This window comes from Hippocampus bargibanti, linkage group LG03 (assembly GCF_051943395.1).
Source record: "Hippocampus bargibanti isolate YZ-2025 linkage group LG03, ASM5194339v1, whole genome shotgun sequence".
Classification (NCBI taxonomy): domain Eukaryota; kingdom Metazoa; phylum Chordata; class Actinopteri; order Syngnathiformes; family Syngnathidae; genus Hippocampus; species Hippocampus bargibanti.
Genome location: NC_142736.1, coordinates 22,830,573 through 22,858,412, shown reverse-complemented (window position 1 = coordinate 22,858,412; position 27,840 = coordinate 22,830,573). Strand labels below are relative to the sequence as shown.

At 40.5% G+C, this 27,840-nt stretch overlaps 4 protein-coding genes across 5 annotated transcripts; 3 read left to right on the top strand and 1 right to left on the bottom strand.

Moving 5' to 3' along the window:
- The first annotated feature begins 345 nt into the window (after positions 1 to 345).
- Positions 346 to 3,871, top strand: cenpn (centromere protein N). Its single transcript, XM_088991322.1, has 10 exons — positions 346 to 628; positions 918 to 963; positions 1,039 to 1,098; positions 1,269 to 1,342; positions 1,442 to 1,615; positions 1,683 to 1,784; positions 1,929 to 1,983; positions 2,102 to 2,211; positions 2,840 to 2,963; positions 3,535 to 3,871. The coding sequence occupies exons 1-10, from the start codon at positions 458 to 460 to the stop codon at positions 3,618 to 3,620; spliced, it is 1,002 nt and encodes a 333-aa protein (XP_088847448.1). The 5' UTR covers positions 346 to 457; the 3' UTR covers positions 3,621 to 3,871.
- A 387-nt stretch (positions 3,872 to 4,258) lies between these two features.
- atmin (ATM interactor) lies at positions 4,259 to 14,683 on the top strand. The gene is made up of 4 exons (XM_088992643.1): positions 4,259 to 4,505; positions 9,677 to 9,802; positions 10,060 to 10,259; positions 10,339 to 14,683. The coding sequence occupies exons 1-4, from the start codon at positions 4,272 to 4,274 to the stop codon at positions 12,116 to 12,118; spliced, it is 2,340 nt and encodes a 779-aa protein (XP_088848769.1). The 5' UTR covers positions 4,259 to 4,271; the 3' UTR covers positions 12,119 to 14,683.
- A 123-nt stretch (positions 14,684 to 14,806) lies between these two features.
- Positions 14,807 to 22,766, bottom strand: lg03h16orf46 (linkage group 03 C16orf46 homolog). Of its 2 annotated transcripts, XM_088992641.1 has the most exons (4): positions 22,558 to 22,766; positions 20,010 to 20,093; positions 16,238 to 16,417; positions 14,807 to 16,150 (listed from the first exon to the last, which is right to left on the bottom strand). In XM_088992641.1, exons 2-4 carry the CDS (start codon positions 20,079 to 20,081, stop codon positions 15,713 to 15,715), a joined length of 690 nt encoding a protein of 229 aa, XP_088848767.1. In that variant the 5' UTR covers positions 20,082 to 20,093; positions 22,558 to 22,766; the 3' UTR covers positions 14,807 to 15,712. The 2 variants fall into 2 exon arrangements, with proteins under 2 accessions (XP_088848767.1, XP_088848768.1); XM_088992642.1 differs by lacking the exon at positions 22,558 to 22,766 and having other exon boundaries at positions 20,010 to 20,286.
- Positions 22,767 to 22,963: 197 nt separating this feature from the next.
- On the top strand, positions 22,964 to 26,424 carry LOC148900725 (protein phosphatase 1 regulatory subunit 3E). Its single transcript, XM_088992640.1, has one exon. The coding sequence runs from the start codon at positions 23,352 to 23,354 to the stop codon at positions 24,273 to 24,275; it is 924 nt and encodes a 307-aa protein (XP_088848766.1). The 5' UTR covers positions 22,964 to 23,351; the 3' UTR covers positions 24,276 to 26,424.
- The last annotated feature ends 1,416 nt before the right edge of the window (positions 26,425 to 27,840 follow it).

Sequence of the window (27,840 nt, the reverse complement as noted above, 5' to 3'; positions counted from 1 at the left end):
TAAACTTCGCCCATCAAGACAGTAGCTTTCGAAAAGTAACTTGACTTCCACCCACCTCTTCACCAATCGCCCTTGTCACGCGCAATGTGCTACCAAGTTCAGAATTTAAAGGAGTTAACCGCAGAAGTCAAGTGCTATGTATCGTTTCTTGACTGCAAACCAATTCACAACGAGAGCTGCCATATATGATTAACTAGTTAACATTTTAAATTGTTTCATTTTACAGTCCCGCCATGTTTTTTTTTCTTGAACTACTCCAATTCAACAGGAGGCGCTATATGGTATATACCAATCCTCTGAAGCATTTTTGCAGTTATTCGATTGGTCCGTTTGTTGACTTCACCAAGGCGGGTGTTTTGTTTCAGACTAGACGGGTTACTTCTATCAGTGCGAATCTACGTTTCCATCGGATTGTTTTTTATATATTCATCAGTCGAACACTGTTTATTAAACACTAATGGCAGACCAGATGAAGTCATTGTTGCGTCAGCTTGTTCGACGGATACCGACTCAAATTCTAAAAGTGACGGTGGAGAAGTGGGGCCGTTTGACTGCGGCTCAGCGGCAAAACATCGATTTTACGCAAACGAAATGGGCGTTGGCGGACGAACTGATCGCCTATAGTGAGGTACACGCTGCTTCACATGCCTTTATAGTAACGTATCTACTCACGATTTACTCAAATAATTTATATTAGCAATGTCAAAAGTTACTGATCTGGTGTCACTAAATATTTAGGTTTGAAACGTATCTTGTGTTGAAACTTTTCATCTTGTATTTGTATAATACAAATTTAACTTGCAATAAAGTTTCATTTAATTTTCTTGTGGGAAAAATGAATGGTCAGTTAAACGTACTGCAGCTAATTTATAACGTGTTGTGAGTCACTGACTGCAATTTTGCTCCCTCTCTTGCAGGAAAACGGATTGACTGTTCGTCATATAACGGAGTTAGAGATGCTATGTAATTCATTTTTACATTCACGTTCATCACACTTAATTTCTTTGCCCTTTGTGATCTGTTTTGTTCAATTTACAGATGTAATTGACCATCCAAACCAGGGGATATGGCAAACATTCCAACTCGTGGACCCTGAATGTAAATGTTTTGTCTGAAAATAATTTGTTAGGTTTTCATCGTGCACTATATAACTCATATTCACATTCAATACATATGGCAATACATAAGGACACATGAAGCCATACAACACGATACATTAGTTTTGGTGCTGATCCATATTTCGTCATCTCTCTTTTCACTCTGTCAAGCCGATGCTCCGTCTGTTGAGTTGATGCAGTTCAAGGAACAATTCAAATCACACCTCAACGAGCTCGTAAGACATGTAAGTCATACAATACCGTTGAAGACTTTTGTTATTTTGAGGTTCCTTTACACTGAATAATTTCAGTGTTTCACATTATCTTTATATTTGGCTTCTAAGGTGTCTGTCAAGATGAAGAAGAATACAGATGAGGCGGTCTGGATCCGCATTGCATGGGGCAACAGCTGCTCTCCGCCAAACAACATGAGACCAACTTATGTTGTTCACTATCTTCAAACTCCTTTTGTGTTTGTGACTAGATTGACATCCAAGCAGAAGCCACAGTTGTCCCAGGTAGGAATAAGGAGCGACAATGACATGGTGACTTGCTTTTGTCTAAAAATACAACTTTAACTTTTAGGCAATGATTATAGCCACCCGACATCAGGCTATTAAAGATGCTCACCTCAGTGGACGAAATTTTTCATCAATTCGGGATCTGCTGATGCAGCAGTATGAACAGGTACTGTAAGTCCATTATCGAGTGCAAACACTAAAAAGCACCGTCATCCATTTGTGACTCTTGCACTTTGCTGACAGGAATCAAGTAAGAAAATAAAAGTACTTTACTGAAATGTAATTCCTAATACTCTGCTTTGTTGTGCAGGTGTTCCCTGCAAAGTATTACAGCCCTCTTGTAGAAAGGAATCAAGTAGCCACACGTATGTACAATCATGTCATATTAACCATTTTCTCACATCATAATGATGTTTAGTTGTTGTTTTTTTGTTTAATTAAATTGAGTATTCACAATGTACTATACTATCTTTCATTCCACAGTCCCCAACTTAGAGCGAGAACAAGCTGAGGCTAAAGCAAACCGCCTTCAGATGGCTTGTGAAGCGTTTGGTGGCGGCAAGTTACCCCAGCTCCAGTCTGTAGTTTACAAGGTAATCAAAATGTTCCTTGTATTTTGAAATACTGTTCAGTCACTCATTTCCTATTTTAGACCAGCCCAACAACAGACAAAATTTGTTAAGATGAAACCTTGTGTTTTTGTTATTGTTTATATGTGAGCTTTATTCATAATACTCTACCAATACTGCATGGATATTAGGTGTAAGTGTTATTTTTGTCCACTCGGTGCTGCAATTGTCAAATTCTACATGAATGTGTCTGTGATTGTGACTTTAAAAGGCCAGGCCTAGTATGTTCAGTGAAAACCGGGCTCTGTGTCTCTTCTGTTAACTGGCTAACCATTCTCGACTGTGTGTTGATTGTGTCACTTGTGAAAAATGGCCGGCTGTGTGCAAATATGTTCTTGTGTTATATTTGTTCAATACGGTGATTGAAAACACGGCAGCTATTTTGGGTCTTTGTGCGGAGGGATTACAATTCATTCTCACAAAACGTACACTGCGCTTCTTTTTTGAAGCGTGAAATGATTCCAGACTTTGATCATCCTCTGAAATGTCACACCTCAACTGTTAATAACCAAGTTTGTTTTGTCAATTCTTAAGTATCGCATAGATAGATCCTTCAGTGAATATAAATTGTGAGGTATTCACTTGTTGGCAGCTGGAGACCAAGTTTAAAGACCCACCAAACCAGATCATTGCAGAACGAGACAAACCATTCAATTGTGTCATCACATTTGCAAGCACGAATCTGTTGGAGTCATTGCGACACTGCGCTTCTTCAGGTAACAGCACTTTGTTGGTCACATATCAAAATATTTAGGAATACATTTACAGGAGATACAAAAAGTATACACACTCCTTTTAAATGCAAGGGTTTTGTTATGTAATGAAATGAGACCCAACATTTTAGGGCACTTTATTTTTTGTAATTGATTTATCTAATTGTCATTCAACTCATTGTGTACAGGATGATTGAGTTTGACTGAAACAATATTCTTGTTGATATCACAAACATTGACACATTTTACATGTACATTGCATTATACTTATGCAACAGACATTGACATTTGTTGTGTGTTGAACCAGTTAATGATAGAAAAATGCCTCATGTTAGTGTCACAGGTGTAGTCTGTAGGACTGCAAAAACTAGGCTTTAATGAACAGGGGGGAAATTTGAAATGAGAACCCAACCAACCCCGAAAGACAAAAACTGCCTTAGAATACAAATGTGTTTGCAGATAAGGATTCCAAATAGTTTCCCTTGATTTGAGATCTTAAATGTTGGTTTTATTTTAGTTTTTACAGTATGGTTTTATATTTGGTAATGCATATAATGTGTTGATATACTTACAGGAATTGCTTCCACTCCTGTAACCCCCCTGCTTTCATCCATCCCTCGAAGAGGAAGAAATTATTTTGTCATCACAGACAAAGTCTGAGCACCTTCCTCACAAATGAATCAAAATGTTAATTGACATTTTTGTTTCTGTTAATCCACATTCACAGAAATTGGCTTTTGGCTAGTTATCTTTCAGTGTGTCATGGTTTCAATGATTACACCTTAATGTTTTTAATTTCAATTTAATTTCATTTATTTTATATTGACAAATATAAAATGCTGTTTTATTTTGTTGATGTTTTTTAAATGACAGTATGTTGCCTAGATTGAACTCAATAAACTTCAAAACTGAACCACTCTCCTTGCACTATAACTCAAAATGTTATATTGTATGACATTTTTGTGTTTTATGTATTTAACTCATTTTCAAAAAGGTTGGTGGCCCCTGCTGAGTCAGTAGGTATATTTTCCAGGTATTTAATTATTTTTACTTTATTCTGTATTTGTCCTGGTAGCATTCTTTTTTAAGTCCGTATGTTCCATTACACAATTGAGTACGTACTGTACTTCATTCAGTGAATGCTTTTATTGTGAAAATCATGTTGCCGGTGGTAGCCAAAAAGATGTTGCATCGCGTGTCTCGTTCTCGTCACACATTGGTTGAGCGGGTTGTCAGTCAAAACTTAGGGACGTTAAGTCACAGCCCATTCAATCGTTACGTTGACTCTGGAGTTCCTGTCAACACAGAAACATGGCTGCCTTTTCGGCGAGCCACAAGGCAAGGAACGAGGATAGCAACGTCAAAGACACCCTGGGTTCTCATGAGGAACTCGTGTCGCAGTCTCGAGAGATAATAAAACCTTCTATACTGGAGCTGACCAAAGAAGTGAGGACCAATATCCTGTGCACCGTTGAAGGATGTGGCAAGATCCTTCCCAACACACCTGCATTGAACATGCATCTTGTAAAGTCGCACAGAGTGAAGGTAAAATGGCTAAGAAACCACCGAAACGTTCTCAGGGGTAGCATGCGAACCAGGCTAACTTAGATTGCAACCCTGAAAACGGTGCAATCAAAAACGCAAGTCACCCCTCCTTAACTTCGCCGTATAACTGTAATGTAGTGATCCTTAAGTGATGGCGTGATTCAGTTCGGACATGCAAAACTCAAGCTCGCTGATGCTTATGTTGCTTTCTCTCATCAAGTGACGATGTGCTTCACGTGGGCTTGGTCCCTGCTTTGTAATCCCTTGATGATTTCTCGAGTCCTTTCTTCGTCATTCAAAGGCGTTTTTCATTGTCAACCAATGTGCAGGCGGTCAAAGTGGCGACCCACGCGTCGAGGCTCTTTCGTAGGAGGTAGTGAGTCAGAGTCCACCATGAATGAGATTTGAGCATGCGAAGGATGACTTGTTCTGCAACATGCCAAAGCTCTTTATTTAAACTGACTCGCTGGATATGGGTGCTTTGCCCTTCTCAACATCAAGGAGGCATTGAGATTATAGTCAATAAATATTTCGAGTGTATGCCGTTTTGCAATTGTGATCATTGGGGTTCACTTCTTATTTTCCTTTCGGCTTTTCCCTTCAAGGGGTCGCCACAGCAAATCAGTGTCCTCCATCTTTAGAGGTTTGATCCGCATGTTTGTTTTGGCCAAGCTTTTACGTTGGATGCCCTTCCTGACACAACCCTCTGTATTTATCCGGGCTTGGGACCGGCACAAGAAGACTTATGTCCCTTTGTGGCTACAGGACAAGCAACTCGCTCAGTAAAAGGCTCCCAAACACAAAATGGTAATCGGCACAGCAACGTTAAAAAAAGCAAAAACTATACTCACCATTTGATGACAATGCTCTGATCTTACTGTCACTAATCTTTTTAAACTGAACATTATTTCGTAGGTACTCATTTAATATGAAATGTTACATCGACATACAACATACAAAGAAGTTACATCCTAGTGGGTTGACCATTCATTCATATAGATTGCCCAAATGACCTTTAATTATGTTTTTATTATTTATACTTGTGGTTTTTTTGTCTGTTATTGATGTGTGATGTGTGACGTCCATCTTCAGCTGGAAGTAGCAGAGATGAAGATATTGAGGTTTTCTTTGGGAGTGACCAGGTTGGATAGGATCAGGAATGAGTATATCGGAGGGACAACTCATATTAGAGGCTTTGGAGACAAAGTCAGAGAGGCCAGACTGACGTGGTTTGGACATGTTCCGAGGAGAGAGAGTGACTATATCGGGAGAAGGATGCTGAGCCTTGAACTGCCAGACAGGAGACTGAGAGGAATACCAAAGAGGAGGTTTATGGATGTTGTCAAAGAGGACATGAAGGTAGCTGGCGTGAGAGAAGAAGATGCACAAAACTGGGTTATAGATGGAGGACACTGATTCGCTGTGGCGACCCCTGAAGGGAAAAGCCGAAAGGAAAAGAAGATTGATGTGTGATGTCTGTGTAGGCTCTCAGTCGTACAGGAGTCGTCCATCGATGAAAAGGTTTCTTCAACCGTCATATGTACTTTGAAGGTGTCGGACGTTTCGCTTCTTATCCAAGATGCTTCTTCAGCGAACTAAAGTCTTGCTGGTAGTTTCGGCCCTATATATATATATATATATATATATATATATATATATATATATATATATATATATATATATATATATATATATATCCCTACTGTCCAGACGTGGCGGTGCTGGACTCTGCTATGATTGCTCCCTGCTCTCAGGTTGGGGAGAGCTGAGGACTACTCCCTGCGGCTCCACTGATTACCTCTATTGTCCTGATTGACGGCTGGCCTGATTGCCCTATTTGCTATGGTATCACCTCATGGAGACACTAAGCCTTAGTTATCAGCGTCACTAAGCCTTAGTTATGCTGATGAGACACTAAGCCTTAGTTATCATCATACTTAAGCCTTAGTTATGCTGATGAGGTGATACCAGAGCAAATAGGGCAATCAGGCCAGTCGTTTGATGTTTATTTTATGCACTTGGTCTGCAGCTGTGGTTGTTTTGAAGGTGCTTTATAAATACAGTTAAGTGTTGAGTGAAGACGCTGAAAATGTTGATAATTTCCAGCACTTTTTCTCAACAATGATTTAACAGGGAGGTTAGGTATAATATAATGCTGTCTTTCCCCTCAAGTGCTGCCAGGGGATGTCTTTAATGTTTGTTGGTTTTGGGAATGTGACGCCCTTGAACGTTTACGTGAATAATGGCTATTCATTCATTCACATATTAATTCGGGAATTTAAAATATGACAGAGTGCCATTCCCGAATTTGTTTGGGTTTTGTTTTCTCGTGATTCGGTGCCGATAAAGCGTTGGCCATGGCCTCTGACCATGTTTTTCCCTTCCACAAGGGGCCACATTTTTCTGTTTTCCATGTTAGTGCTTTGTTCCAGCTTCAGCTGTTGTTAAAGCAATGTGTAAACCAATATGGATGGATTGCATTGTAATTTGGATAGCCACCTCCATTTCAAGTTCGTATAATCCCAGAACTATATAATTAAGGAATAAACGCTTTTTTCTGATGAAAGAAGATAGTCTAAGGTTTCTTGCACTGCATTAAATGTTTATGTAGTGCTAAAACTCAATATTCTTTGGGTGATGGAATTCGAGTGACAATGAGAAAAACCCTGGCACAGGAGTGAACACATTTTTGTATGTCTGGCAGTGAATGAGTTAAATTTGACTTGATGTCATCCTTCAGGGTCACCATGTTGGTCACCTCTTCCATCTACTTTAGTGATATATGCAGCCTTTATTGAGCCAGGGTACCCATTTTTTTTAAAATAACAATCTCATCTTTATGAATCCACAAATGTAGTTAGTGTCCAATGTGTGCCTGTTCAATTGAGCAGAAAGCTCCTCGCGGGCAGCCATGATTTCTGATTATGGATTGTTATATGTTATGCCATTTCATGAAATAGTACTTCATTGTTCTGCTTATTACTATTCTGAGCTGGCTTAGAAAGATAAATGCTGATGTATATTTATCAAGATTCAAACATTTTCTGATACATTGTATTAAATTATATTATTTCTCATTGCAGCTTTTGTGAATTCATCTCGCCAGCCCTTTTCTCACTGCAACTGCTCGATAATCTTGGTGTCCCAGCCAGGTTAGATTTAGTCACGTTGCCACTTATTTCTGCACTGCAACATTACCTTATTTTCCATTGGTTTGCTTCAGCTCAAATTAATCGTATGTATTCATAGCATACCATCGCTGAACTCAAGAAATTCTGCAGGCAAGTTAAGAAATTATCCTATTTTGTTTGCAGCATCATGTGAAAATCACACTTTTTCAAAATTATTTTCAAGAGAGGGGTTAGAAAAAACGCTTAATAGTTTATTGTACACCTTGAGAACAAAATCCATTCTGTTGTAACTAGCTATAAGGGAATAAATATTGCACAAGAATCATTTAATTAATTGTTTAACCCGTGCATCATAATACTATGGCTTGAGTTGCACAAACTTTTTCACTACAATTGTTCAGTTGTATGTGACTTAAAAGTAAAAAAATAGAATTTAAATCATGATGGAGCAGTAGTGAATGGGTGTCTTGATTGGTTAGCATGTTCACCTCATAGTACAGAGGTCACGGTTTGAAAATGGGTTCTGGCCTTCCTCTGTAAAGTTATCCTTTTTAATCAGCGTCTCCATGAGGTGATACCACAGCGTCTTTTTCCAGTTTTCCTCGCACATCCAAAAGCATACACAGTAGGCTGATTTCACACTATTTCCCTGTGCATAAGGCGTACCGGGCTATAAGGCACACCTTCAATGAATGAAAAAAGTTCCAAGTATAATATTTAAATATATAAAAGTTTTCAAAATATAAGGCAAACCACATTATAAGGTGCTACAGTGTGGACTGGGGTTAAGCCAGTGGTTCTTAATCTTGTTGGAGGCACCAAACCCCACCAGTTTCACATGCTCATTCACCGAATCCTTCTTCCAATGACTGTGCCTACTAACTGCAGACTAGACTGAAGGGTGGACTTCTGCGGCGGAAGATCCACCGAACCCCTGAGACTGACTCACCGAACCCCTGGGGTTCGATCGAACTCAGGTTAAGAACCTCTGCTCTAAATTATCCCTCGTCTAATTGTGAGTGTGAATGGTTGTTGTCTGTGTAGCCTGTGATTGGCTGGCCACCAGTTTAGGGTGTACCCCGCCTACTGCCCAAAGACAACTGGGATATGTTCAAGTATACCCGCGTCCCTGATGGGGTTAAAGTCGTTCGATATTGGATGAATAGATATTAAGAAAGTGTTGTTTTCAGATATGCACAATATCCACTCTGTGAAATGTCACAAGAACAATCATAACAGTAGATTACTGAGATGATTGTTGAAACTCAAACAAGAATGTTATTTCCTGTTACGGCTATATTTTCAGGCAAAAGTTAAAGACACATTTATTGTATATATCATTTATTTATACGAATGCGATCTGAAGCTTAAACGTGGGATATTGTACGATGTGATGCCGATTCAAATTTGGTTTGTGAAGCTTTGGTGAAGATTCTGGCTTGGTTGAATTACATTCTTGGTCTATAGTCTCTTTCATGTGAATTAATGCGATGATCCCCCAAAGCTCCCACCCCCAAACGAATTCAAGTCACATTGACAATCTGCCGCCATCGGTTAATTTGAAAGCGTTATACGCTTGGTCGCACAATGTCTTTAAAGCAGTAAATAATCACAGGGCACGCTTGCTGCAAGCTTCTTAGGGAATCGCTATCCATGTAAGACAAGGGTGTCAACTCATTTATTGCTGTGGGCCACATTGTAGTTACGGTTTCCTCTCGGGGGCCGTTATGAATTTGTTGAAGCCATTAGAATGTTTAATCTTCTCAACATATTGTATGCAAAGCGCACAACGAATTAATGAAAAACTAGTTTTCAAATGTGAAGCAAAAAAATAATGACTGTTATTGTGGTTTACATGGGACAATTTGAAATTTCGGTTCAGTCTTTAGCAAGCATCATGGCACTTGACATGCTTGATTTGCTTTCGTGGGCCGAACGAAGTGATGTGGCGGACCATATTTTGCCCCCAGGCCTTGACTTTGACACCAGTAAGTGACCAGTAAGAGAAGTAAAAATGTGTGTGTTCTCTGTCTCCCCCAGGATGGTATTGTCAACCCAACCGTGAGAAAGGACATGAAGGCATCCAAAAAGCTTTACTGCTGTCCCATTGAAGGTTGTCCCAGGGGGCCTGGAAGACCCTTCTCCCAATTTTCCCTGGTGAAACAAGTAAGACGTCACAAAGTCTACAGCTGCCAATGAAAGCATATTTTTACTTGATTGAAACACCAAAAGTACTGCTTTTCATTGAATGTAGTGGACACGCCAAGAAAATAGATATCTTACGCAGGCCAGCCAACGCAAATATATCATGTGCAAGTCGCATCCCTCTTGAAATTATTCCATCAATAAATTTTCATGCATTCAGTGGGCCTTAATATGTCATCTCAGTTGTTTTGTAAACATATTGGTTCATGGTTTCCCAGCACTTTATGAAGATGCACGCAGAGAAGAAACACAAGTGCTCCAAATGCAACAACGGCTACAGTACCGAATGGGACCTCAAGAGACACGCAGAGGACTGTGGAAAGACTTACCAGTGTACGTGTGGCTGCCCCTATGCCAGCCGTGCTGCACTTTTGTCGCACATCTTCAGGACAGGACACGAGATTCCTACTGAGCACAGGTATGCATTCATTCTGCCATTGTAACTGTCGCTAATTTGAATGAAAGTTCTTCTGTAGTTAATTCTGTTTTAATTCCAGAATTCCACCCGTAAAAAAGCGCAAGATGGAGAAACTCTCCACTCGTTCTGAAAAGGTTAAGATCACCGACTCTATGATTATTCCTTCTACTCATGAGTTAATCGAGGATTCTTCATCTTCGGACGTCGTCCAAAGTCCAGACTCTGCCGGTCAGATATCTGGTGGACACAAGAGCTTCCACAAGCAGCTTCTACCCAAACCCAACATGGCATTGGTCAGTGTGCCTGTAATGCAACTGGCCCATCTTCCAGTCCTCCTTCCATCTACAGAAAGCGGCACACTTCGGTCCGTGGTGCTGGCGGTTAACAACCAGGGCTCCGTGAGCACCCTTCACCTTCTGCCACAGTCCTCCGGAGCCGTGGTACCTCAGCTGGATGCTGAGAGCTTAGGTTTCCAGGATAGTATGCCTACTTCTCGCTCCTGCCTGGGGCCCATCAGCACAGGGGTGCAGGTCGGATTTGACAGTCTGGTTACGCATGACTCGGGTGGCATCCTGAGAGCACAGCGAGGGAGGAGCACCTCGACCAACATTCAAACCGACAAGTCCTACTTATCTAAACTACCTATGGGGGTCATGGAGGGGATCGGATTGTGTTCTGTGGGGGACTCCTCTATGTCATCCTGCTCCCAGACTGACATCAGCGTGAGTGCCCAGATTCTCCTGCCAGTCAGTGTTCAAACCCAGACGTTCAACAGCCGGGTTCGACCCACTTCCTCAATAGGTGCTCAGACTGACAGCCAATCATCAAACCAAAGTATTTATCCATCTTTTTCCTCAACTGCGGCTTTAAGTCAAACTAGACAGACGCAGACCTGCTTCACGATTCCGCGATCCAACGACAATACTCGGGATCAGGTCATCATGTGCCCTGATCTTTTCAGCAGTGATGCACTCAGTGTTTCCACCCAGACTGTGTTGAACGCTGATGAGAATCTAGCAGCTGTAGGAAGCAACATGTACGAGTCTGCAAAGGCAGCAGACTGTCTGTGTTTCGGGGCTCAAACAGATTTGCTGACCTCAAACAGCGTTGCAGACAACCAAACCCAAACCATGACCTTACTAAATGACCTGGAACAGATTCTCTCTTACAGCATGTCAGGCCATCATCAGGCACTGACCACCACCGCCTCTGCACCTGGCTGCGTGTCTAATCTGGCTCCCATTCAGGAGCAACAGGGTGCCATTGACTTTGATTTTGAAGAGTTTCTCAGCTCTGTACATATTCAGACACAGACGGAGGAAAGCGATCTGGGGGGCCTGAACAGTTCCACACCCTTGGAGTCCTTAGACAGCCAAACCCAGACCGATTTCTTTCTGATGGATGAACTGGACGAAAGCGAAGGACCGGGTCGAAGCCAAGCCAGTGACTTGGAGCTCTTTGATACTCAGACTCAAACTGACCTCAACTTCCTTCTGAGCGCTGGAAGCAACATGCCACTGAGTAGCATTCTGCGCAATCCAAGCTTTTCAATGAGCACCGAGTCCTCCGACACAGAAACACAGACTGACCTGCATTCGTTGACTCCCTGCCTCCCCGTTCAAACCCTTGCCGGTCAGGGGGAGCACGGGAGGCTCTCGAACAGCACTGAGACGCAGACCAGCCAGGCAGAAGCCTTCCGAAACCTCTTCCTCACAAGTATCGAAACGCAAACAGTCGTGGGCGATTTCTTGTCGGCCGACTTACTGTGGAACGTGGATTCCCATTTCAACTCTGTGGAGACGCAGACATGCCAGGAGCTTTGCACTCTTTTTCAACAGCCCGAGAAACCAAACAGTTGAAGTTATTCTGTCTGACGCAGCCTGATCTTTCTGATACGCTTCCCGCGTTTGCCGCTATCGTTGGAAAAATGGCGTGCTCAAGTGGGCGCAGCAATGAAGGTGGATGACGTCTGGAAATGTCTTTGAATCATTCCGCTAAGAGTCAAGAGCGTTTCCAGGTCAATATTTGACTGCTCTGTGCACTTTATTAGCTTAAAAGGCAGGATGTGTCAGCTTCTGACAAATATTTATTTGCACATACGTATATGTAACAATGCGTCTTGTCTGAAAGATTGTTTCTTACTTTACTGTTAGCCAGTGTAATATTTTTGGGTGTTTGTCCTGAATACCGTAGAGTAATACCTGTTACAAAGTTTTTACATCCGCAAATGTTCCAAATAGCTGAATTCGCACCAGTAACTGGGTAACAAACAAACTACAAAAATGAAACAAAATGAGCAGGGGTGGGCAAACCTTTTAGCTTGGGGTCCACATTGACTTCTATAATTTGACCGCTGGGCCATAACAAGACTGCATATGTCGACAGTCCATACCAAACATCCATAGAACAAAAGCATTCAAGTCTTTCCATACTTTTTTAATGAGAACAGTGAAACAACTACCATATTTGTCCTGTATGGACATCCAACATACACATGTGACAACACATGCAAAAAAGTGCAGTAATATATCGCCCAAAACGTGTTTATAACACAAAAAATGCAGTATACAATACAGGTATATGATCAAAATATAGTATAAAACAGGACTATTTGCTACCAGCAAAAGACTTTTTGTAGTTTGCGCAAGGTTTTCAGCACGAAAACGGTCCAATCGCTCCAAGAAATGTTCATTCTCAACTCTCAGTTGAGTCGCAAGCAATTCCCTCTGAGCATGGACATTGCCTGGATTGAACTGAGCAAGAATCGCCTCCTTCAATGTTTAGTACTTTGTAACCTCACTTTATCTTCTGCGGTCATTACCTTCCCCTTTGTTTGGATCCCGTAATCTACAGGACGTAAATATAACAAAACGGTCGCAATTCTAGTAAAACTCACTACAATAGTCATTTTCAGTTCGCAATGTTGTATCTTGTGATAGAAAATAGCGGTGCGGACACAGTTATTTGAGAATCTCACGTGGCTTGCTTGAGTTTGTGCTACGGCGGTCTTCCGTCTGGCTTCTGGATCCTAGGAACTTTCGTTTTTATGAATCAATCGTTAATGTAATATAGCCATAGAAAGTTTAATGCATCCTTGTGTAGGTGGTAGATCTCTAAGATCTCTCCCTCGCCACCTCTTTCTCCCTCTTCCCTTCCTGTGCTCTGCAACATCAAGTGACTTGACCCTCTGCCGTTGAAATGCCTGTCATTACAAGTCCAAAACAATGCAATCATTTACATCAAACTAATTGTGTACCAATCTTGGCAGACCGGATTAAAAACACCAATGGGCTGCATACAGGCCCTAGTTTGTCCACGATGCCACTAGAGTTTATCAGCTGTATCAAATGTGTTAATAAGCAGTAAAGCTTCACATATTCTGCTAATTGCCACTGGTTCATCAATAGAATGGTTAGCACATAATTGAACAAGTGTTGTGAGACATCAGTTGCACTAAAAAAAGTCAGCATTTGTAACACATCTTTTGATCGAAAGGATGTGATCTATTTTATGGAAATTGTCATATGAGCCTGTCTTTTCTCTTGACTTGTTCATTTGTGCACGCTGACATATCACTTTGGATCCACCACATTAGATGACTGCACAGAAGCACAGTTGATTAACATTGGCTGCTATTTCGGCACAAAGTTAATGCATGTCTTTTTTGAAGAGAATTCTCCATTCTGTTCCTATAATCCTGAATTACTGAGGGTTTTTTAAGTTGAGTTACTGAGTTCTTAAAAATGTGTATTTTTTTTTTTTTTTTTTTTTTTGGGGGGGGGCGGGGGGTTGGCACTGAGTGACCACCAATTAAGTTACCTCAAATTGGCACACCAAGCAGCTAAAGCCCTACATGGGGAAACAGAGAGGTTACATTTAATTGATTTGACCTTTTGATGCCTTAACCTAAAATATTTTTCTGTTCTGTTACTTAGCGTAAATAAGCTTTTTGGAAAGATCATGACATGCATGGTTATATTTTTTTATTATGGTCACATGTTCGTCGTCGTTTCTGTTGAAAGACTCGTGTCACTTGAAAATATGATATTGCGCTTTCCTGTCCTGAAAACAATTTTTGATGCTGTCCTTATTTACATGGTGGCAGAGGCTGATACGTACAACATGGTCCATTTTCTTCACATTTAAACATTTAAACATTTTGACGAAGGTGTACTGTGTTCATCATTCTGGACAGATTCAAGTCAACATTGTCTCAGTGCTCAGTTTGTTTCTTTGAGAATTGCAAGAATATTTGTTGTGATCTTTTGCTTCATGTAGATGCCTTTTTCTCAATTACAAAGCATTTCCTTCCTTAGATCGCATGCCTTTTCAACGCATAAAATGCTTTCTGTTTAGTGTAACCAAAATTATACGTTGCCTTGGTTTAAATGTTGCAGATTGATGACAGATGTTCCCAATAAACTGCTGGAACCTTATTTGTGTTAATTTTCTCATGCGAGTAAACTTGAGGGGATTGGATTGGATCCGCCTTTATTAGTCTCACAGTGGAGAAATTTACATTTCACAGCAGCAAAGTGATGAAAGGAATGAAAGTAGAAAAACAAAATACATGTGCTGTTGGAAAGGCAGCCACTCTCGCGGCGCCGTCTTGAAGTCAAAATAACAAAAAAAAAACTAAATAACAAACAATATGACAGCATAGAGACAATATGACAAAACAAAGACACAGAAAGACATTCATTCTTCAGGACTTGCTGTACCCTCTTTGTGATGACATGAAGCAGTTCTAGATGAAAGAGGAGAGGATCAAAGCGTCTTTCCACCAGTGGATCAGGGACATCATGGTGGAATGTGCACGTCGACTATAAGCTTAATGTTGAAAGCAAACACGCAGCTGTAGCATCCATTGACGAAAAGAGATTGTCTCACATCTCCTGTTCCACATAAATCTGCTTCAATTCCAAGCCGCAACAGTTCCACATACGCATCGGCGCGCTGACGCTCCTTTCTTCTTATCACGGGTTACCCAAGCCATGATCATGATGATGATGTAGATCTTGAGTGATCTACTCATGTTAAGAATATATCTGTACATTTGAAATTTTTGTGTCAACAGGCTAAATCTTTGAAGAAAAAGAAGCCATTGCATTAAGCTTTTGACAAGACCATCCATTCAATTCGACATCTGTTAGTTAAGAAACTGTTAACAACAATCCCAAATCAGTCTCCATATTTTAATTGCATGGGCGGTATCGACAGGACACATTGGTACTGAAAATTGTCATTCCAAATCTGTCTCGACATTTTATCACATGCATTTTGGAAAGTAGAAAGCTCAGAAACATTGGCACATGAACCCTTTTGGGGGAAAAAGTTGCTGACTTCATCTTTGGTTTGATTTGGAGGTCCACGATTCTTTATAAAAAACTGCAACAGTTTTCATAATCCTGTTTTTCTTTCATGGCATATAAAGCTGAACTGTGGCTGGCCCATCATTTTATTGGAGGCAAAAATGTGAAGTTTGTAATGGGAACAACTTTGCTTTTAGTTTGGCGTTTCATGGGTTTGGGTGCCCTACCCTTTGTAATGTTTGTGGTTAAATGTTGTAGGTGCAAAGGAATCCCACCGACATGCAACCTCTCTTCATGAAGCAGATGTGACAATTCTTCCTCTGCGCCATCCAGCGCATGCCATTCTGGGCAATCTGGCTCTGTTATGGCCTTCTGGCTTGTGGATTTTTTCGAGTAATGAGGGCTTGACTGGGGCTCATTACATTGCTCTCCACTCATGGTTAATGTGTCTCCATGAATTGTCTCTGCATGTGTGGATGGTGGATTGTCTATTGTGTCCTTACGCGGCTTTGGTTTCTTGTCTTTCTTTTGAGGAAGTAGAATGCAACTCACTGGAGCAACTCTGTCCCAGCCTCGCACCTGCCATAAAACAAAAAAACATTTTCTATGACCGTCATCAAAGTTATCTGGTCTGGAGCAATCGCTTAATCATAGAAATGCACTTACAGCTTCTTCCCAACCACAGTAGCAATGATACTCGTGTGGATCCATTTCTTTTAAGAAGGCCTCCTCACTCATCTCAAGCAGGACATCGACATGCATCCTTTGTGCTTTGTATAGCTGCTCCTCAACAGCATCTTCCTGATCAGGATTTTCTTCGTCTGATCCATCCATTGCTGTGGGATTCTTTTTTTCGTTGGGGAGAATAAAAATACAGTGGTCATTTATCATATAAATACATCCGATTTTCAATAAAATGTCAAACATGCATGGATAAAACCTACTCAAACAACTTGAAGGTTGGCATCATTTGGCATTATTTCATGCTATCTTTAAATCCTTCAACTGTCATTGTCAAGACTACACATTGCTAATACATAATTGCACATAACACATGACGATTGTTTCAGTTTAAGTAGCCCCGTAAAATTTTAAATAATCCATGTAGAAATGCAGGTACATGTTACTATTAGTATAAATTGTAGCTGTGTAAGATAAAGTATGTAGATTTAGTAAACATGCTTTCTAAAAACACTTTTTTGTATTTGTTGTCTCCTATGTAAAAGTTTGATCCACATCATAATTGGTAGCAATTGTGCCCTTTAAGTCATTACTGTTGTAAAACATGTTTAGTCTTTTTTAAATTGCATGTGAACGTATATGTAAGTTTGTTCTGTACCAGTTAGCATAGCAGCTAGCTAGTTCTGTTAGAATATAATAATACATTTCATTTATAAGCACCTTTCAAAAGAATACATTTTGATTAGTATTTAAGGTATACCTACTCATCAATATTTAAGTGTTTTTTTGCGGGTGCTGCAGTGTTTAAAACAATTGTAACAAACGGCAAAATAGATTAGAATTACTGTACATAAACCGCGCACCATTGGTGTTTGAGCTGAATAAAATTAGATGGGTTTGTTCCCCATTTTTCTGAAGAAGACAAAATATGTCTATTTTTTTCTAAGAGGTTGTCCCAAGCATTTCCTCTAATAATGACATTACCATTGAATGAAACTTTAATGCAGATTTGTTATTTTCCAGTTATCGCCACTGCGTATTCAATGCATTAAAATTCACTCATTTTAATATTACAACAAAACACGTGACGTTTTTAATTTGCAGCTCACGTGAACATTCAGATGATAAGCACGCCCGAGTCTGTGCGGTTACCATTCATAGACACATACACCTTGAACATTATTTAATAAAACTGTTGCAGTCGTTATTTAGCATCTCCACTTCATGTTGCGAAGAAGTGAATGCCGCCGATGTATACGTACAAGCAATCGTTCATGGGTGACAACAGCCGTGATGACGTGGACCTGCTTTCAACGTTACGTAAAATTGGCAAACTGTCGGGCTCTCGTCGCCAAATATGGCGTGGCCGGAAGATAAAGCCGCATGACAAAACTCTTGTGAATGGCTTTAAACGTTTGCTGCTGTTTGTTAAATCAGTTCCAAAACCTTTGGAAATGTTTCCCATCGCGAAGGATATTTATTTTGGCCATAAGTGTTTTCGATAGAATATCTGTACTGTGTAGAAGTGACACCATGATCATGTCGTTTGGATGTGCATTTTTTCGTTCACACGCAGGTGAGTGGACAAGTTTATATTTGAAAGAAGTATTTAATGCTTTGAATGATTAATGATTTTTTTCATCCCAATCAACACGAATAATGCTAATAAGGTTGCATTTAAAAAATGCATCGACTTGTTTCGAAAGCTTGTCTCACTCCGAACAATTGGTTTCTCTCCTGCATTTTTGATTAACAGCACAATTTCTCAACATTTGAACTGAATTTATTACATTCCAACATAACGTTCCCAATTTTAATTCATAGTACTTACAGCACAAAATACATTTGAATTTTATCATTGTCATTTGGAGAAGTGTAACTATGTTCTCTAACATTTATTGAGCCAGATCACCTCTTTTTGACATTACAAAAACCCTCATTGCAAATTATACTACCAAACTAAAAAAATCACACCAAGCATGACTAGAAAAAAATGAAGATCTCTCAGTTTTACTCGCAAATTGACATAATCAGTGTGAAATCTGGGCTTGTGTAACAAGCTGACTGTGTTGCCTCTTTGTATAAAGTGCAACAGGTGCATATGTAGTTTAATTGCACCTTCTACAATTCAACCCAAAGATCATGCAATTGTTCTACCAGTACCATATATTATTTGTGTATATTATGGCCGTCCAAAAAGATTAGGACAAGTGGCAAACAATACTGAGAAAGGTGAAGAATGCTAATGAAACACCTGTTTGGAACATTCTACTGATGAACAAATTGAAAACATGTGGGTGCCATGATTGGTTGTAAAAGGAGTTTATTATTAAAAGGGGTTGTATTTATTTTTCTAAGTGACCAAACTATCGCTAGTCATTGTTCATAAAAAAAAAATCCATTTTGTTTGACTGATAATGTGTTCCTCATTCTCAAACACAGGAGTGATCACAGCTGAGAGGGAATATTCAAACCTGGCAGAAGCTGCATAGCAGCAGCTGAAGTTGAGGTAGATGAGCGCGAGTAAAGTTGGAAGCTCAAGAGGTAAGCGGAACAAATGAGAGAGCAGACAGAGAAGATATAAAAATCAAAACGACAACGAATGGAATGTCAGTTGTTTCAGAATGGTTGTGTGCGAAACAAGATCTTAGGTGTGCACTCAACACTTGAGAAAAGTGGATTAGTGTCTTGAAAGATAACGCAGTCAAGGGCAAGTGACACATGGAGTCCACATTCATCCCATTTAAAGGAATATTCTAACTGAGAGCTGTATTCTAACTGAGGCCTCACACTGTCAAAGAAGCTCACCCTTCTCCAAATGGTTTTTATTGACTCCTTTTCTTCCTAGGCATTTATCTTCCTTCCGGGCCAGCGCCTTAGCGGTCTGTTGAATGTTTCATGTTGTGGAACTTTTCCACTCCTTTAACTGCTACCATAGCGACGTCTCTTTTAACCCATCATTGCAATACACATGGAGCTGGAATGCTTGATGTGGTTTTGACAGCCTTATAAGTGTAACAGGAATGGTCACGATACAGCTGGAACCCTTTTTCAAAGTGGGATGATACAAGGTTGATCTGACTTGAAGATACCTACATCACAATTTGATGCTTTGTCACTGAAATGCCACACCCACCAAGTGTGACAAGATTCATACTGTGACTGAAATTAAAACTGTTTTTAAGGTTCTTGTTCATTGTATATTGTCTGAAAGAGGTTTTGTTTTCTTTGCATGTTTTAACAACTATTATGTGTCTGATGGCGTAAAACAACTGAAGAATACATGCCACAGGAGCATCACAAGACGTGACGAAGCAACCAATACTGTCGTTACAGAAACATGTTCGATACATCAAAAATATATTTTCTGTTGATGAAAAGGTTTCTTCAACCGTCATCTGTACTTCTGGCCAGTTACCAGCACAACTTTAGTGTGCTGACGGAGCCCTTCGGATGAGGATCGAAACATCCGACACTGTCACAGAAGTACAGATGACTGCTGAAGAAACCTTTTCATCAATGAACTACTCCTGTATGACTGAAAGCCTACTCAGACGTATTTATGTTATATACAGTAAAGTCTCGTTATATCGATATCGGATATATCGATAGTCCCGGTTATATCGATACTATTTCTATGCACGCACTGAGAAAATGACATGCAAACAGGGTCGGATATATCGATATTTTTTCGGGCTCCCTTGAATATCGATATAACGAGACTTTACTGTATTTTAATATTTATAAATTAACCTACCAAGTGTCTCGATAACTTTCTTCTGCAACCCCTTGGGGTTCTTGTTGATCCCCCGTGGCTCGGTAGGTCCATGAATTTGTCCCACTGTGAAATAAGTTAAAATTAGTTACATCACATCATTTTGCTATTTCAATCCCAGACCTATATACTGTATCCTATATCTATGTGCTAAAGCTTACATACACATCAATGATCATTGTGCCTTTTTTATGGAAAAAAATAAGTTTTATATTCAAAACGTCTGTGTAAGCTCTGTCGTACAGGAGTGGTCCATCGATGAAAAGGTTTCTTCAGCCGTCATCTGTACTTCTTTGAAGGTGTCGGACGTTTCGCTTCTTATCCAAGAAACGTCAGCAAACTAAAGTCTTACTGTTAGTTTAGGCCGTGTATATATATATATATATATATATATATATATATATATATATATATATATATATATATATATATATATATGTATATATATATATATATATATCAGTCATGTGTGTGTGTGTATATATATATATATATATATATATATATGTGTGTGTGTGTATATATATGTATATACATATATATGTATGTGTGTGTGTGTATATATATGTATATACATATATATGTATGTGTGTGTGTATATATATATCTCAGTCATGTGTATATATATATATATATATATATAAGTATGTATGTGTGTGTGTGTGTGTGTGTGTGTGTGTGTGTGTGTGTGTGTGTGTGTGTGTATCCCTAATAAATAATACATTTCCCTACTGTCCAGACATGGCGGGGCCGGACTCTGCGATGATAGGTCCCTGCTCTCAGGTTGGGGGGAGGATAGGTTTTTCTGTGGGTGAGTAGCGGCAGCCACACGCGCCAGCGTTCACGCAACCCTGAAGTAACTGATAAATTAGTAAAACAAATAGATAGAAAGCTACTTAGCAAGCCAAAGACAACGAGCTTAAATGGTTTTCAGGTGAAAAATAAGGAGTCAATAGCAGATTGTATGCTGTGACATGAAGTCACAATGAATACTAGCCTCTGCTTAAAATGTTTTATTTTATTTTAGAGGACAATGTATACCACACAACAAAGACAACACGGTAGTTGGCTGGTGATCATCTCTGCTTCATATCGTAAAGGTCATCGTGTTTGAATCTGGCCCAGGCCTTCATTTGTGGAGTGTATGTTATCCCGTGCCTGTGCATTTTATCTGGTTTCCTCCAACATCCCAAAAACATGCATAATAGGTTGACTGAATGCTCTGAATAGTCAATAAGTGTGATGGTGAGCAAGAATGGTTGTTTGTTTATATGTGCCATGCAGTTGGCTGGCAGCTTGTTTAAGGTGGATCCGATCTGCTGTCCCAAGACAGCTGGAATGGGCTTCAGCACACCAGTGACCCTTTTGAGGATCAGCAGATTAATAAATGGATAGATATTAATGTTTCCATCCCCAGGTGTGGGGATGATTTCACTTGAATGTTTACGTGAAGATAAGAGGACACAACGTATTTTCTGGAAAATTAAAGACATTTGCAACAGATATGACATGGTGGATATGTTTAGGCCATGGATGACATGACATGCTGTTCTATGTTGCTTATTCAAGAAGAATCAGGGAAATTTGCAATTACAGCAGCACAATTGAAAGGGGTGGGGAGGGTAAGTATTCTATGCACAAAATCAGATTAAATGGTGTCAATAGTAAATATCCTGAAAGCCAGTGGCGGGCTATCAGCGCCTGCAAGGCTTTCTCTGCTGCCCTCAAAATATCTAATCACAGACTAATGTGAATTATATTGTCCATTAATTCTTATTCACAAATTCTAATTGGCTAGCCGCAGGATTGGCTAATCACTAGCCAATGATAATAAGTGCATACAGGCCAGAGCTTGCACACTATCTGCGAGCATTTTTTATGTTTATTTAATCACGGTTTTGTCAGCCCACAATGGCTGAAGGAGAAAAAAATCGGTTTGGGTGCATATATACTGTTAAAGCCATTTTCAAGAATAGATGGACATCATTAAGAAAGGTTGGACAGCTCTGAAGCTGGCAAAAATGGCAAATAATATTGCATTTTATGAATCCACACATTCATAGTAAAATTTTTAACAGTTTAATGACAGTATTTTTTAAGTTTCTTCAAGTCAAAAGTTATTTTGTGGCCAATGACATCCTCTAGTGGACGTGTAGTAAATCACCTCGCAGCTGTGGAGTGATTTAGATGTAGCACTACTGAAGGCCTAGGAGTGACATGCACGGCTCGGCACTGCTCAAGCTATTTTTTTTTATCAATACCAACCATGACTGTTGATTTTTGAATAATAGTGTATTTTAAGCATTGCTACTTTTATCGTGGACTGAACTTCAGTCTTGGTTGGGTTAATAATTTTACAAATTCGTGGACATTATCATACTGTATTTTGCTTTTCTACTTTCATTTCTTTCATAACTTTGCTGCTGTGAAATGTAAATTTCTCCACTGCGAGACTAATAAAGGCAAATCCAAACCAATCCAATCCAATACTTTACATCATAGGAAACAATAAAAAACATAGTAACTTCACCTTCCGAAGGCCTGCACTAGTTCAAAAACCTTGTGGGTTGGAGTTACGTTGTCAAAAAAGGCTTCTATTCCCAATGCTCTCGTAGGAATGTCTTAATTTACAAAAAAAAAACGGTATTTCCAGAGCAAGTTGTTTTACTTTGAGGCCACTGCGCGGCGAAGTGTGAATCCTTGACGGTGCGCTCAGTTGTCACCATGGCAACACCTCGTTTGCAGACTGTGACGCAAAGAAATGGGCGGGTGGGAGGGTCCCCTCCTGCAGCACTGCCTTGCAGAGCCGATTCAATGACATTTGTTTTATATTTTAGGAGCAGAGTCGCACAACCGAAAGCTTTTATGGGGCTCACGATAAATGTACCCCATATCAGGTTCAATGTGTATTGTTATTCTATCCTCCAAGTGGGAACCATCTTGTGCCAAGCGAGGCAACGTTCCTATCTGCACGTACGCCTCACAGTGAAGTCGCGGAATGTTTTGACGTCATAAAAAACAATGTCACGCGAGTGGGCGGTCTTTACCCAATGGAATTAAGCTTAGAATTTCGGGAATATCAAGTCTGAAGCGTTTTCTTATCATTCGTCTCTTCACGAATTGAAAGCGGTCGAACTGATGAAGCAAACGGCGCTCAGCAACACCAACGTCAATTGGTCCCGAATTCACAAGTCCAAGTGACGCGACCACGGCGCCAATCCGCGAGTGGGATACTACCACCTGACGGTTCGGTTTCCCCAGTCGCTGGTTTCCTTCCACACGACCACCGTGTTCGGCTCTGCAGTGCAGGGGCTGCAGCGTTGTATGGAAGCGGAGCGCGCGCGACCAACTTTGGACATGCTGCCCCCGAAGACTTGCCTGCCCAGAAACTACAGCTGCATCGCCGGACTCTTTGGCAGCCTGGCTGCGGCGAACCCTCGTCTCGACGATGGGGACGATTTTGACATCATGAACGGCACCTGCGAGCCCGTCGAGAGCCCTGTCGTGGACGAGAGGCCGCGCGGCAGGGAGACTTTCCTGAAGCCTCCGCAGAGTCCCAGCTTGCGCCGGAGGTGCAAGTCCCTTCCTACTCCGACGGAGAGGGCCAAGTTGGAAATCTCCCGCAGCAGAAGTCCGACAAGTCAGAAAAAGGTGCGCTTCGCGGACTCCTTGGGTCTGGAGCTCATCTCTGTGAAACACTTCGACGATTCGGACGAGCCGGACGTCCCGGAGCGGATTTTGGCCAAGTTGCCCAAAACCACGGACTTAAATTACATGGCAAGTACGAAATTCCCCCGAGCCCTCACCCAGTCTGTATTCATGGAGCTGCAGTTCACCACCCCGGGCACCCTGCCCGGTTTCGAACAGAAAGTGCGGGAGGTGAAAGTGCTGCTGGAAAGCGTGGAGACGGACGACTTCAGCCTGTCCGGCTTTGTGCGCGTCTTGAACGTGGCCTTCGAGAAGAGCGTCTCCTTACGCTACTCCCTCAACAACTGGATCACCTTCATGGACAGTTTGGCGTCCTACGTGCCCCACTCGAGCGACGGGGACACCGATCAGTTCTCATTCAAGGTGGTCATGCCCACTTATATGGAGAACGGGGGGACGCTGCAGTTCGCCATCAAATACAAGGTCGACGGCGAGGAATTTTGGGATAATAACGACGGGGAAAACTACAAAGTACGCCGTCATCGGTTCAAATTGTCTCCGCCAAAGGAATGGGAGAACGGATGGATTCACTTTATATAAGATCATTCAGCCATACAACGTGCGTTAATTGAGCGTACGTTCAACCCCGGGCACCTTTTTAAAATGACTAACGTGTATAAATGGGCGTTTATTTCTATTGTTATTAGGCTAAGTGTGAAAGGGGGAGGGGCACTATCAAATACAGTTTGAAGGAGCATATGAGGTGCCCGGTGAGTGGTAATTTGCCTTGATGTCAGGGCTCTGAACAGCTCGGTGCCCTTTGGGAGGGCACGTCCACATTATGTAACGTAGAAACACGTGATGAGGGGAAAATCGTGCAGGGCCATTCCAACATCGGGCATCGTTGCTCTTTGCAGGAGATGCAGCAACGTTAATTGGGCTGGTGAGGTGTCGGTTTGTGTATTGCTTCTTTTTTTTTTAATTGCAACAGTGGCAGGCTGAACGACAATGTGATTTCGCTGCCTTGGAAGTGTCCCTTGGGGTTAATGAGGGTTTATATAAGTCACAGTATCTTCCAAAGTTGAAATATTCTAGCTTGCTCACCCGTCTATTATGTGATGCCATGAAATGCCTTTGTAAAGGATGGTATGAGAAGCAGGACATTGATAGTTCTAATTTTGCTCACTCATCATATTTTCAGAGATTCATGTTGTAGCAGTTCAATTACCCCCAAAACCGGACTCGTTTTGTGCCAGTGAGAAATTTGGCATTCCTTGAATGTTCTCAAACAAGCGTATTCACTTGTATTAGTTGTATTCCAAATTGAACTCTTACTGTATTGGTTTTGGTGTTGCTCATATTTGGTCTGTGAAGCTATCATAGTTGTCAGTATAAGTGAAAGCACTTCTGATTTCTCTCTCTGGCTGCAATATGAACATCGCTTTGTTTACATTACAGAAGTCTCAAAAGGGATCTATGCATTTAATGATGCAATCTGGCTAATGTGCACTTTAAAAAAAGTTTTCCAGTAAGCACTTAGCTTTTGCAATGTTTAGTCCGTGACACACCTACTCTGTATTGGAAACAAACAAAAAAACAATATTGTTTGTTGTCCTGAGTTGACATTTGCCCATATGTAGCGTCTAAGCTCAGCTGCTGGTTAATTAGTTGGATAACTAGATTTGGGCATTGTTTGGTCTGAACAGGAAAGCAGGTTGAGTTTAGAAAAGGAATGTCTGGATAGCAGCACGAGCACTAACATACTTTTAGTAGTGCAAATAAAATGAAAAAAAAAAAAAAAGATTTCTTCTGTTTATATTTGATTCAAATTGGTGATAAACTGCTTGCCAGCTGTGATTCATGCATCCTTAATGAAGGGCTATTGTGTCAGATTCAGATTTGCATTTAGCTGTTTATATCGGGCTTCTCATCGGAGCTAACTGCTAGTGATAGGTCTGTATCTATAAATGTACTGTGTCGTCAAATGTCTCATTGGATGTGTTCATATTACTGGTTATGTGTGTATAAAACATCACAAAAACAAATTATTATTTTAAAAGATGCAACTGGTTCAGTTTTGTCCTGTGATGTTCCAACATACAAACACAACATGAAAGCACACCAAATATTGAAATAATTAAAAGGAAAACTTATTAGGGAAAATGAAATTAACATTGTACTAGATCTCAGTTGGACCAGTTTCACCTTTCGCAAGTGTACACTGCCTTACTGTTTCAATAGTTTCACAATATGAAAGAGATGGTAGCTTGTAAGTGGTTGTTTGAAGAAAGTGTGATTGTCAATGGTTGGAAACGTATCTCGTGATGAGCGCAAGAAAGCACTTTGGTCAATGGAGATGAATATGAACGACTTGTGATTGTAGTTGTTTCTGGGCGAGTTCACTTTATTGCACTTTGAGGGAGGAATGAGGAAAGAGACGGAGTTTGACTACGTATACAGCTGAAAATAGCTTTTCTTGTGAAAATACCTTTTGCAATATGGTCTTCTTCCTGATTCATTGCTGCGTTCTCTCCTTGAGTAAATGCCTTCATGTTTTGGGTCAAATATAGAACTTTATGTCAGTGATTATTTTCCATTTCAATGTTCTGACATCTGTTTTGTCTTAACTTGTACCCTCTGAATGTTAATAATGTTCGCATGCATACAAAATAAAAAATAAAAAAACTTTATTTTTCTGTGAGTTTAACCATAGGACCACTATTTTATTAAATGCTAAATAAACTGTTGAAACAAATCCTTTTGATAGTCACTCTGTTCTGTATTGTCATAATTGTTGTGCGCTGATATATTTTGTGATTTGCGAACTGCAGAGCTGTGAACATAAATAGGATGCTATCTGGTCTTTTGAGCTCCTTGTTTTTCAAAACCTCGTGCTGGTCCCTTATCGACTCGGAATAATACGATACAGTGCATCCTAATTTATATAGCGGTTTCACAACAAATGCAGCTGTAACAAAGCGCTTCACATAATGGTCAACACAAAGCAAAATAATAAACAACAGGAACATAAAATATGGACAATTGTGCTATCTTAACGACTTTCCCCATTTACGTTATGATGTTTGAGTACAAGGCAAACACTATGACATGAAGCAGTTGAGGATGAAAGCCTCCTTTTCACCAGTGGATCAGAGAGTTCATAGCGTTGCTTGTTCTGTAGCCACAAGTGGTCACAATCCAGTGTCTTATTGTGCCGGTCCCAAGCCCGGATAAATACAGAGGGTTGTGTCAGGAACGGCATCCGATGTAAAAGCTTGGCAAAACAAACATGCGAATCAAACCTCTGAAGATGGAGGACACTGATTTGCGGTGGCGACCTCTAGAAAGGAAAAGAAGAATGTGCACGTCTGATACAAGCTAAGTTTTGAAAGCAAACAAAGCTATAGCATCCATTTTGTTTTTCTACTTTTTTCATTCCTTTCATCTACCTTTCATAACTTTTCTGCTGTGAAATGTAAATTTCTCAACTGCGAGACTAATAAAGGTAAATCCAATCCATTGACAAAAAGAGATTGTTCCACATAAATCCGCTTCAATTCCAAGCCGTGATAGTTCCACATACGCATCGGCTCTGGAATTGGCAACATGGCTGCAGACATGTCGTTGGGATTGAAGGAGGACTGATGCTTCCTTCCTATTTTTATTTGAGGTTGTTGGACTAAGATGCAGGAGTACATTTTAGCAGTCAATCATATTGTGGCACTTAGACATCTGAAAAAGGAATAGATGATCACCTTGGTATCATCTTGGAATAGATAACAAAACTTGGAACTTGGAATAGATAGCAAAACGTTACCGTGATTATTCTGTCATCATGTGATGCTGGAAAGCATCTGAACCAAAAAGCATTTTTATGCGCGATGACTTGACTGCGTCGTTCAAATAGTAAAAAAAAAAAGTGATGGCTTGTATCTGGGAAAAAAAATCTCCTTAATCGAGGCACCCATTCATCAACATACCGACCGCATCTTTTGGAAACGAATCCAAATGTTTATGCAATTGTGCTCTGGGGCTTAAAAGCAAATATTTGGATAAGGTCTCAAGGGGATGTTTATCAAAAACGTACATGTTTCTGCACCATCACTGAATACGTATTTGTCAAGATTGAAGTTGAGTCCAACTGTGTATTTCAAATGCAACACTG

Excerpts from the sequence above, each read along its gene's own strand:
- cenpn (XM_088991322.1), top strand. The coding sequence starts at position 458 with ATGGCAGACCAGATGAAGTCATTGTTGCGTCAGCTTGTTCGACGGATA. Across the intron at positions 964-1,038 it reads AACGGAGTTAGAGATGCTAT|ATGTAATTGACCATCCAAAC; the intron begins GTAATTCATTTT and ends TTCAATTTACAG. Across the intron at positions 1,099-1,268 it reads CCAACTCGTGGACCCTGAAT|CCGATGCTCCGTCTGTTGAG; the intron begins GTAAATGTTTTG and ends CACTCTGTCAAG.
- atmin (XM_088992643.1), top strand. The coding sequence starts at position 4,272 with ATGGCTGCCTTTTCGGCGAGCCACAAGGCAAGGAACGAGGATAGCAAC. Across the intron at positions 4,506-9,676 it reads TAAAGTCGCACAGAGTGAAG|GATGGTATTGTCAACCCAAC; the intron begins GTAAAATGGCTA and ends TGTCTCCCCCAG. Across the intron at positions 9,803-10,059 it reads AATTTTCCCTGGTGAAACAA|CACTTTATGAAGATGCACGC; the intron begins GTAAGACGTCAC and ends ATGGTTTCCCAG.
- lg03h16orf46 (XM_088992641.1), bottom strand. The coding sequence starts at position 20,081 with ATGGACCTACCGAGCCACGGGGGATCAACAAGAACCCCAAGGGGTTGC. Across the intron at positions 16,418-20,009 it reads GAAAGTTATCGAGACACTTG|AATCCCACAGCAATGGATGG; the intron begins GTAGGTTAATTT and ends AACGAAAAAAAG. Across the intron at positions 16,151-16,237 it reads ACTGTGGTTGGGAAGAAGCT|GTGCGAGGCTGGGACAGAGT; the intron begins GTAAGTGCATTT and ends GTTTTATGGCAG.
- LOC148900725 (XM_088992640.1), top strand. The coding sequence starts at position 23,352 with ATGGAAGCGGAGCGCGCGCGACCAACTTTGGACATGCTGCCCCCGAAG.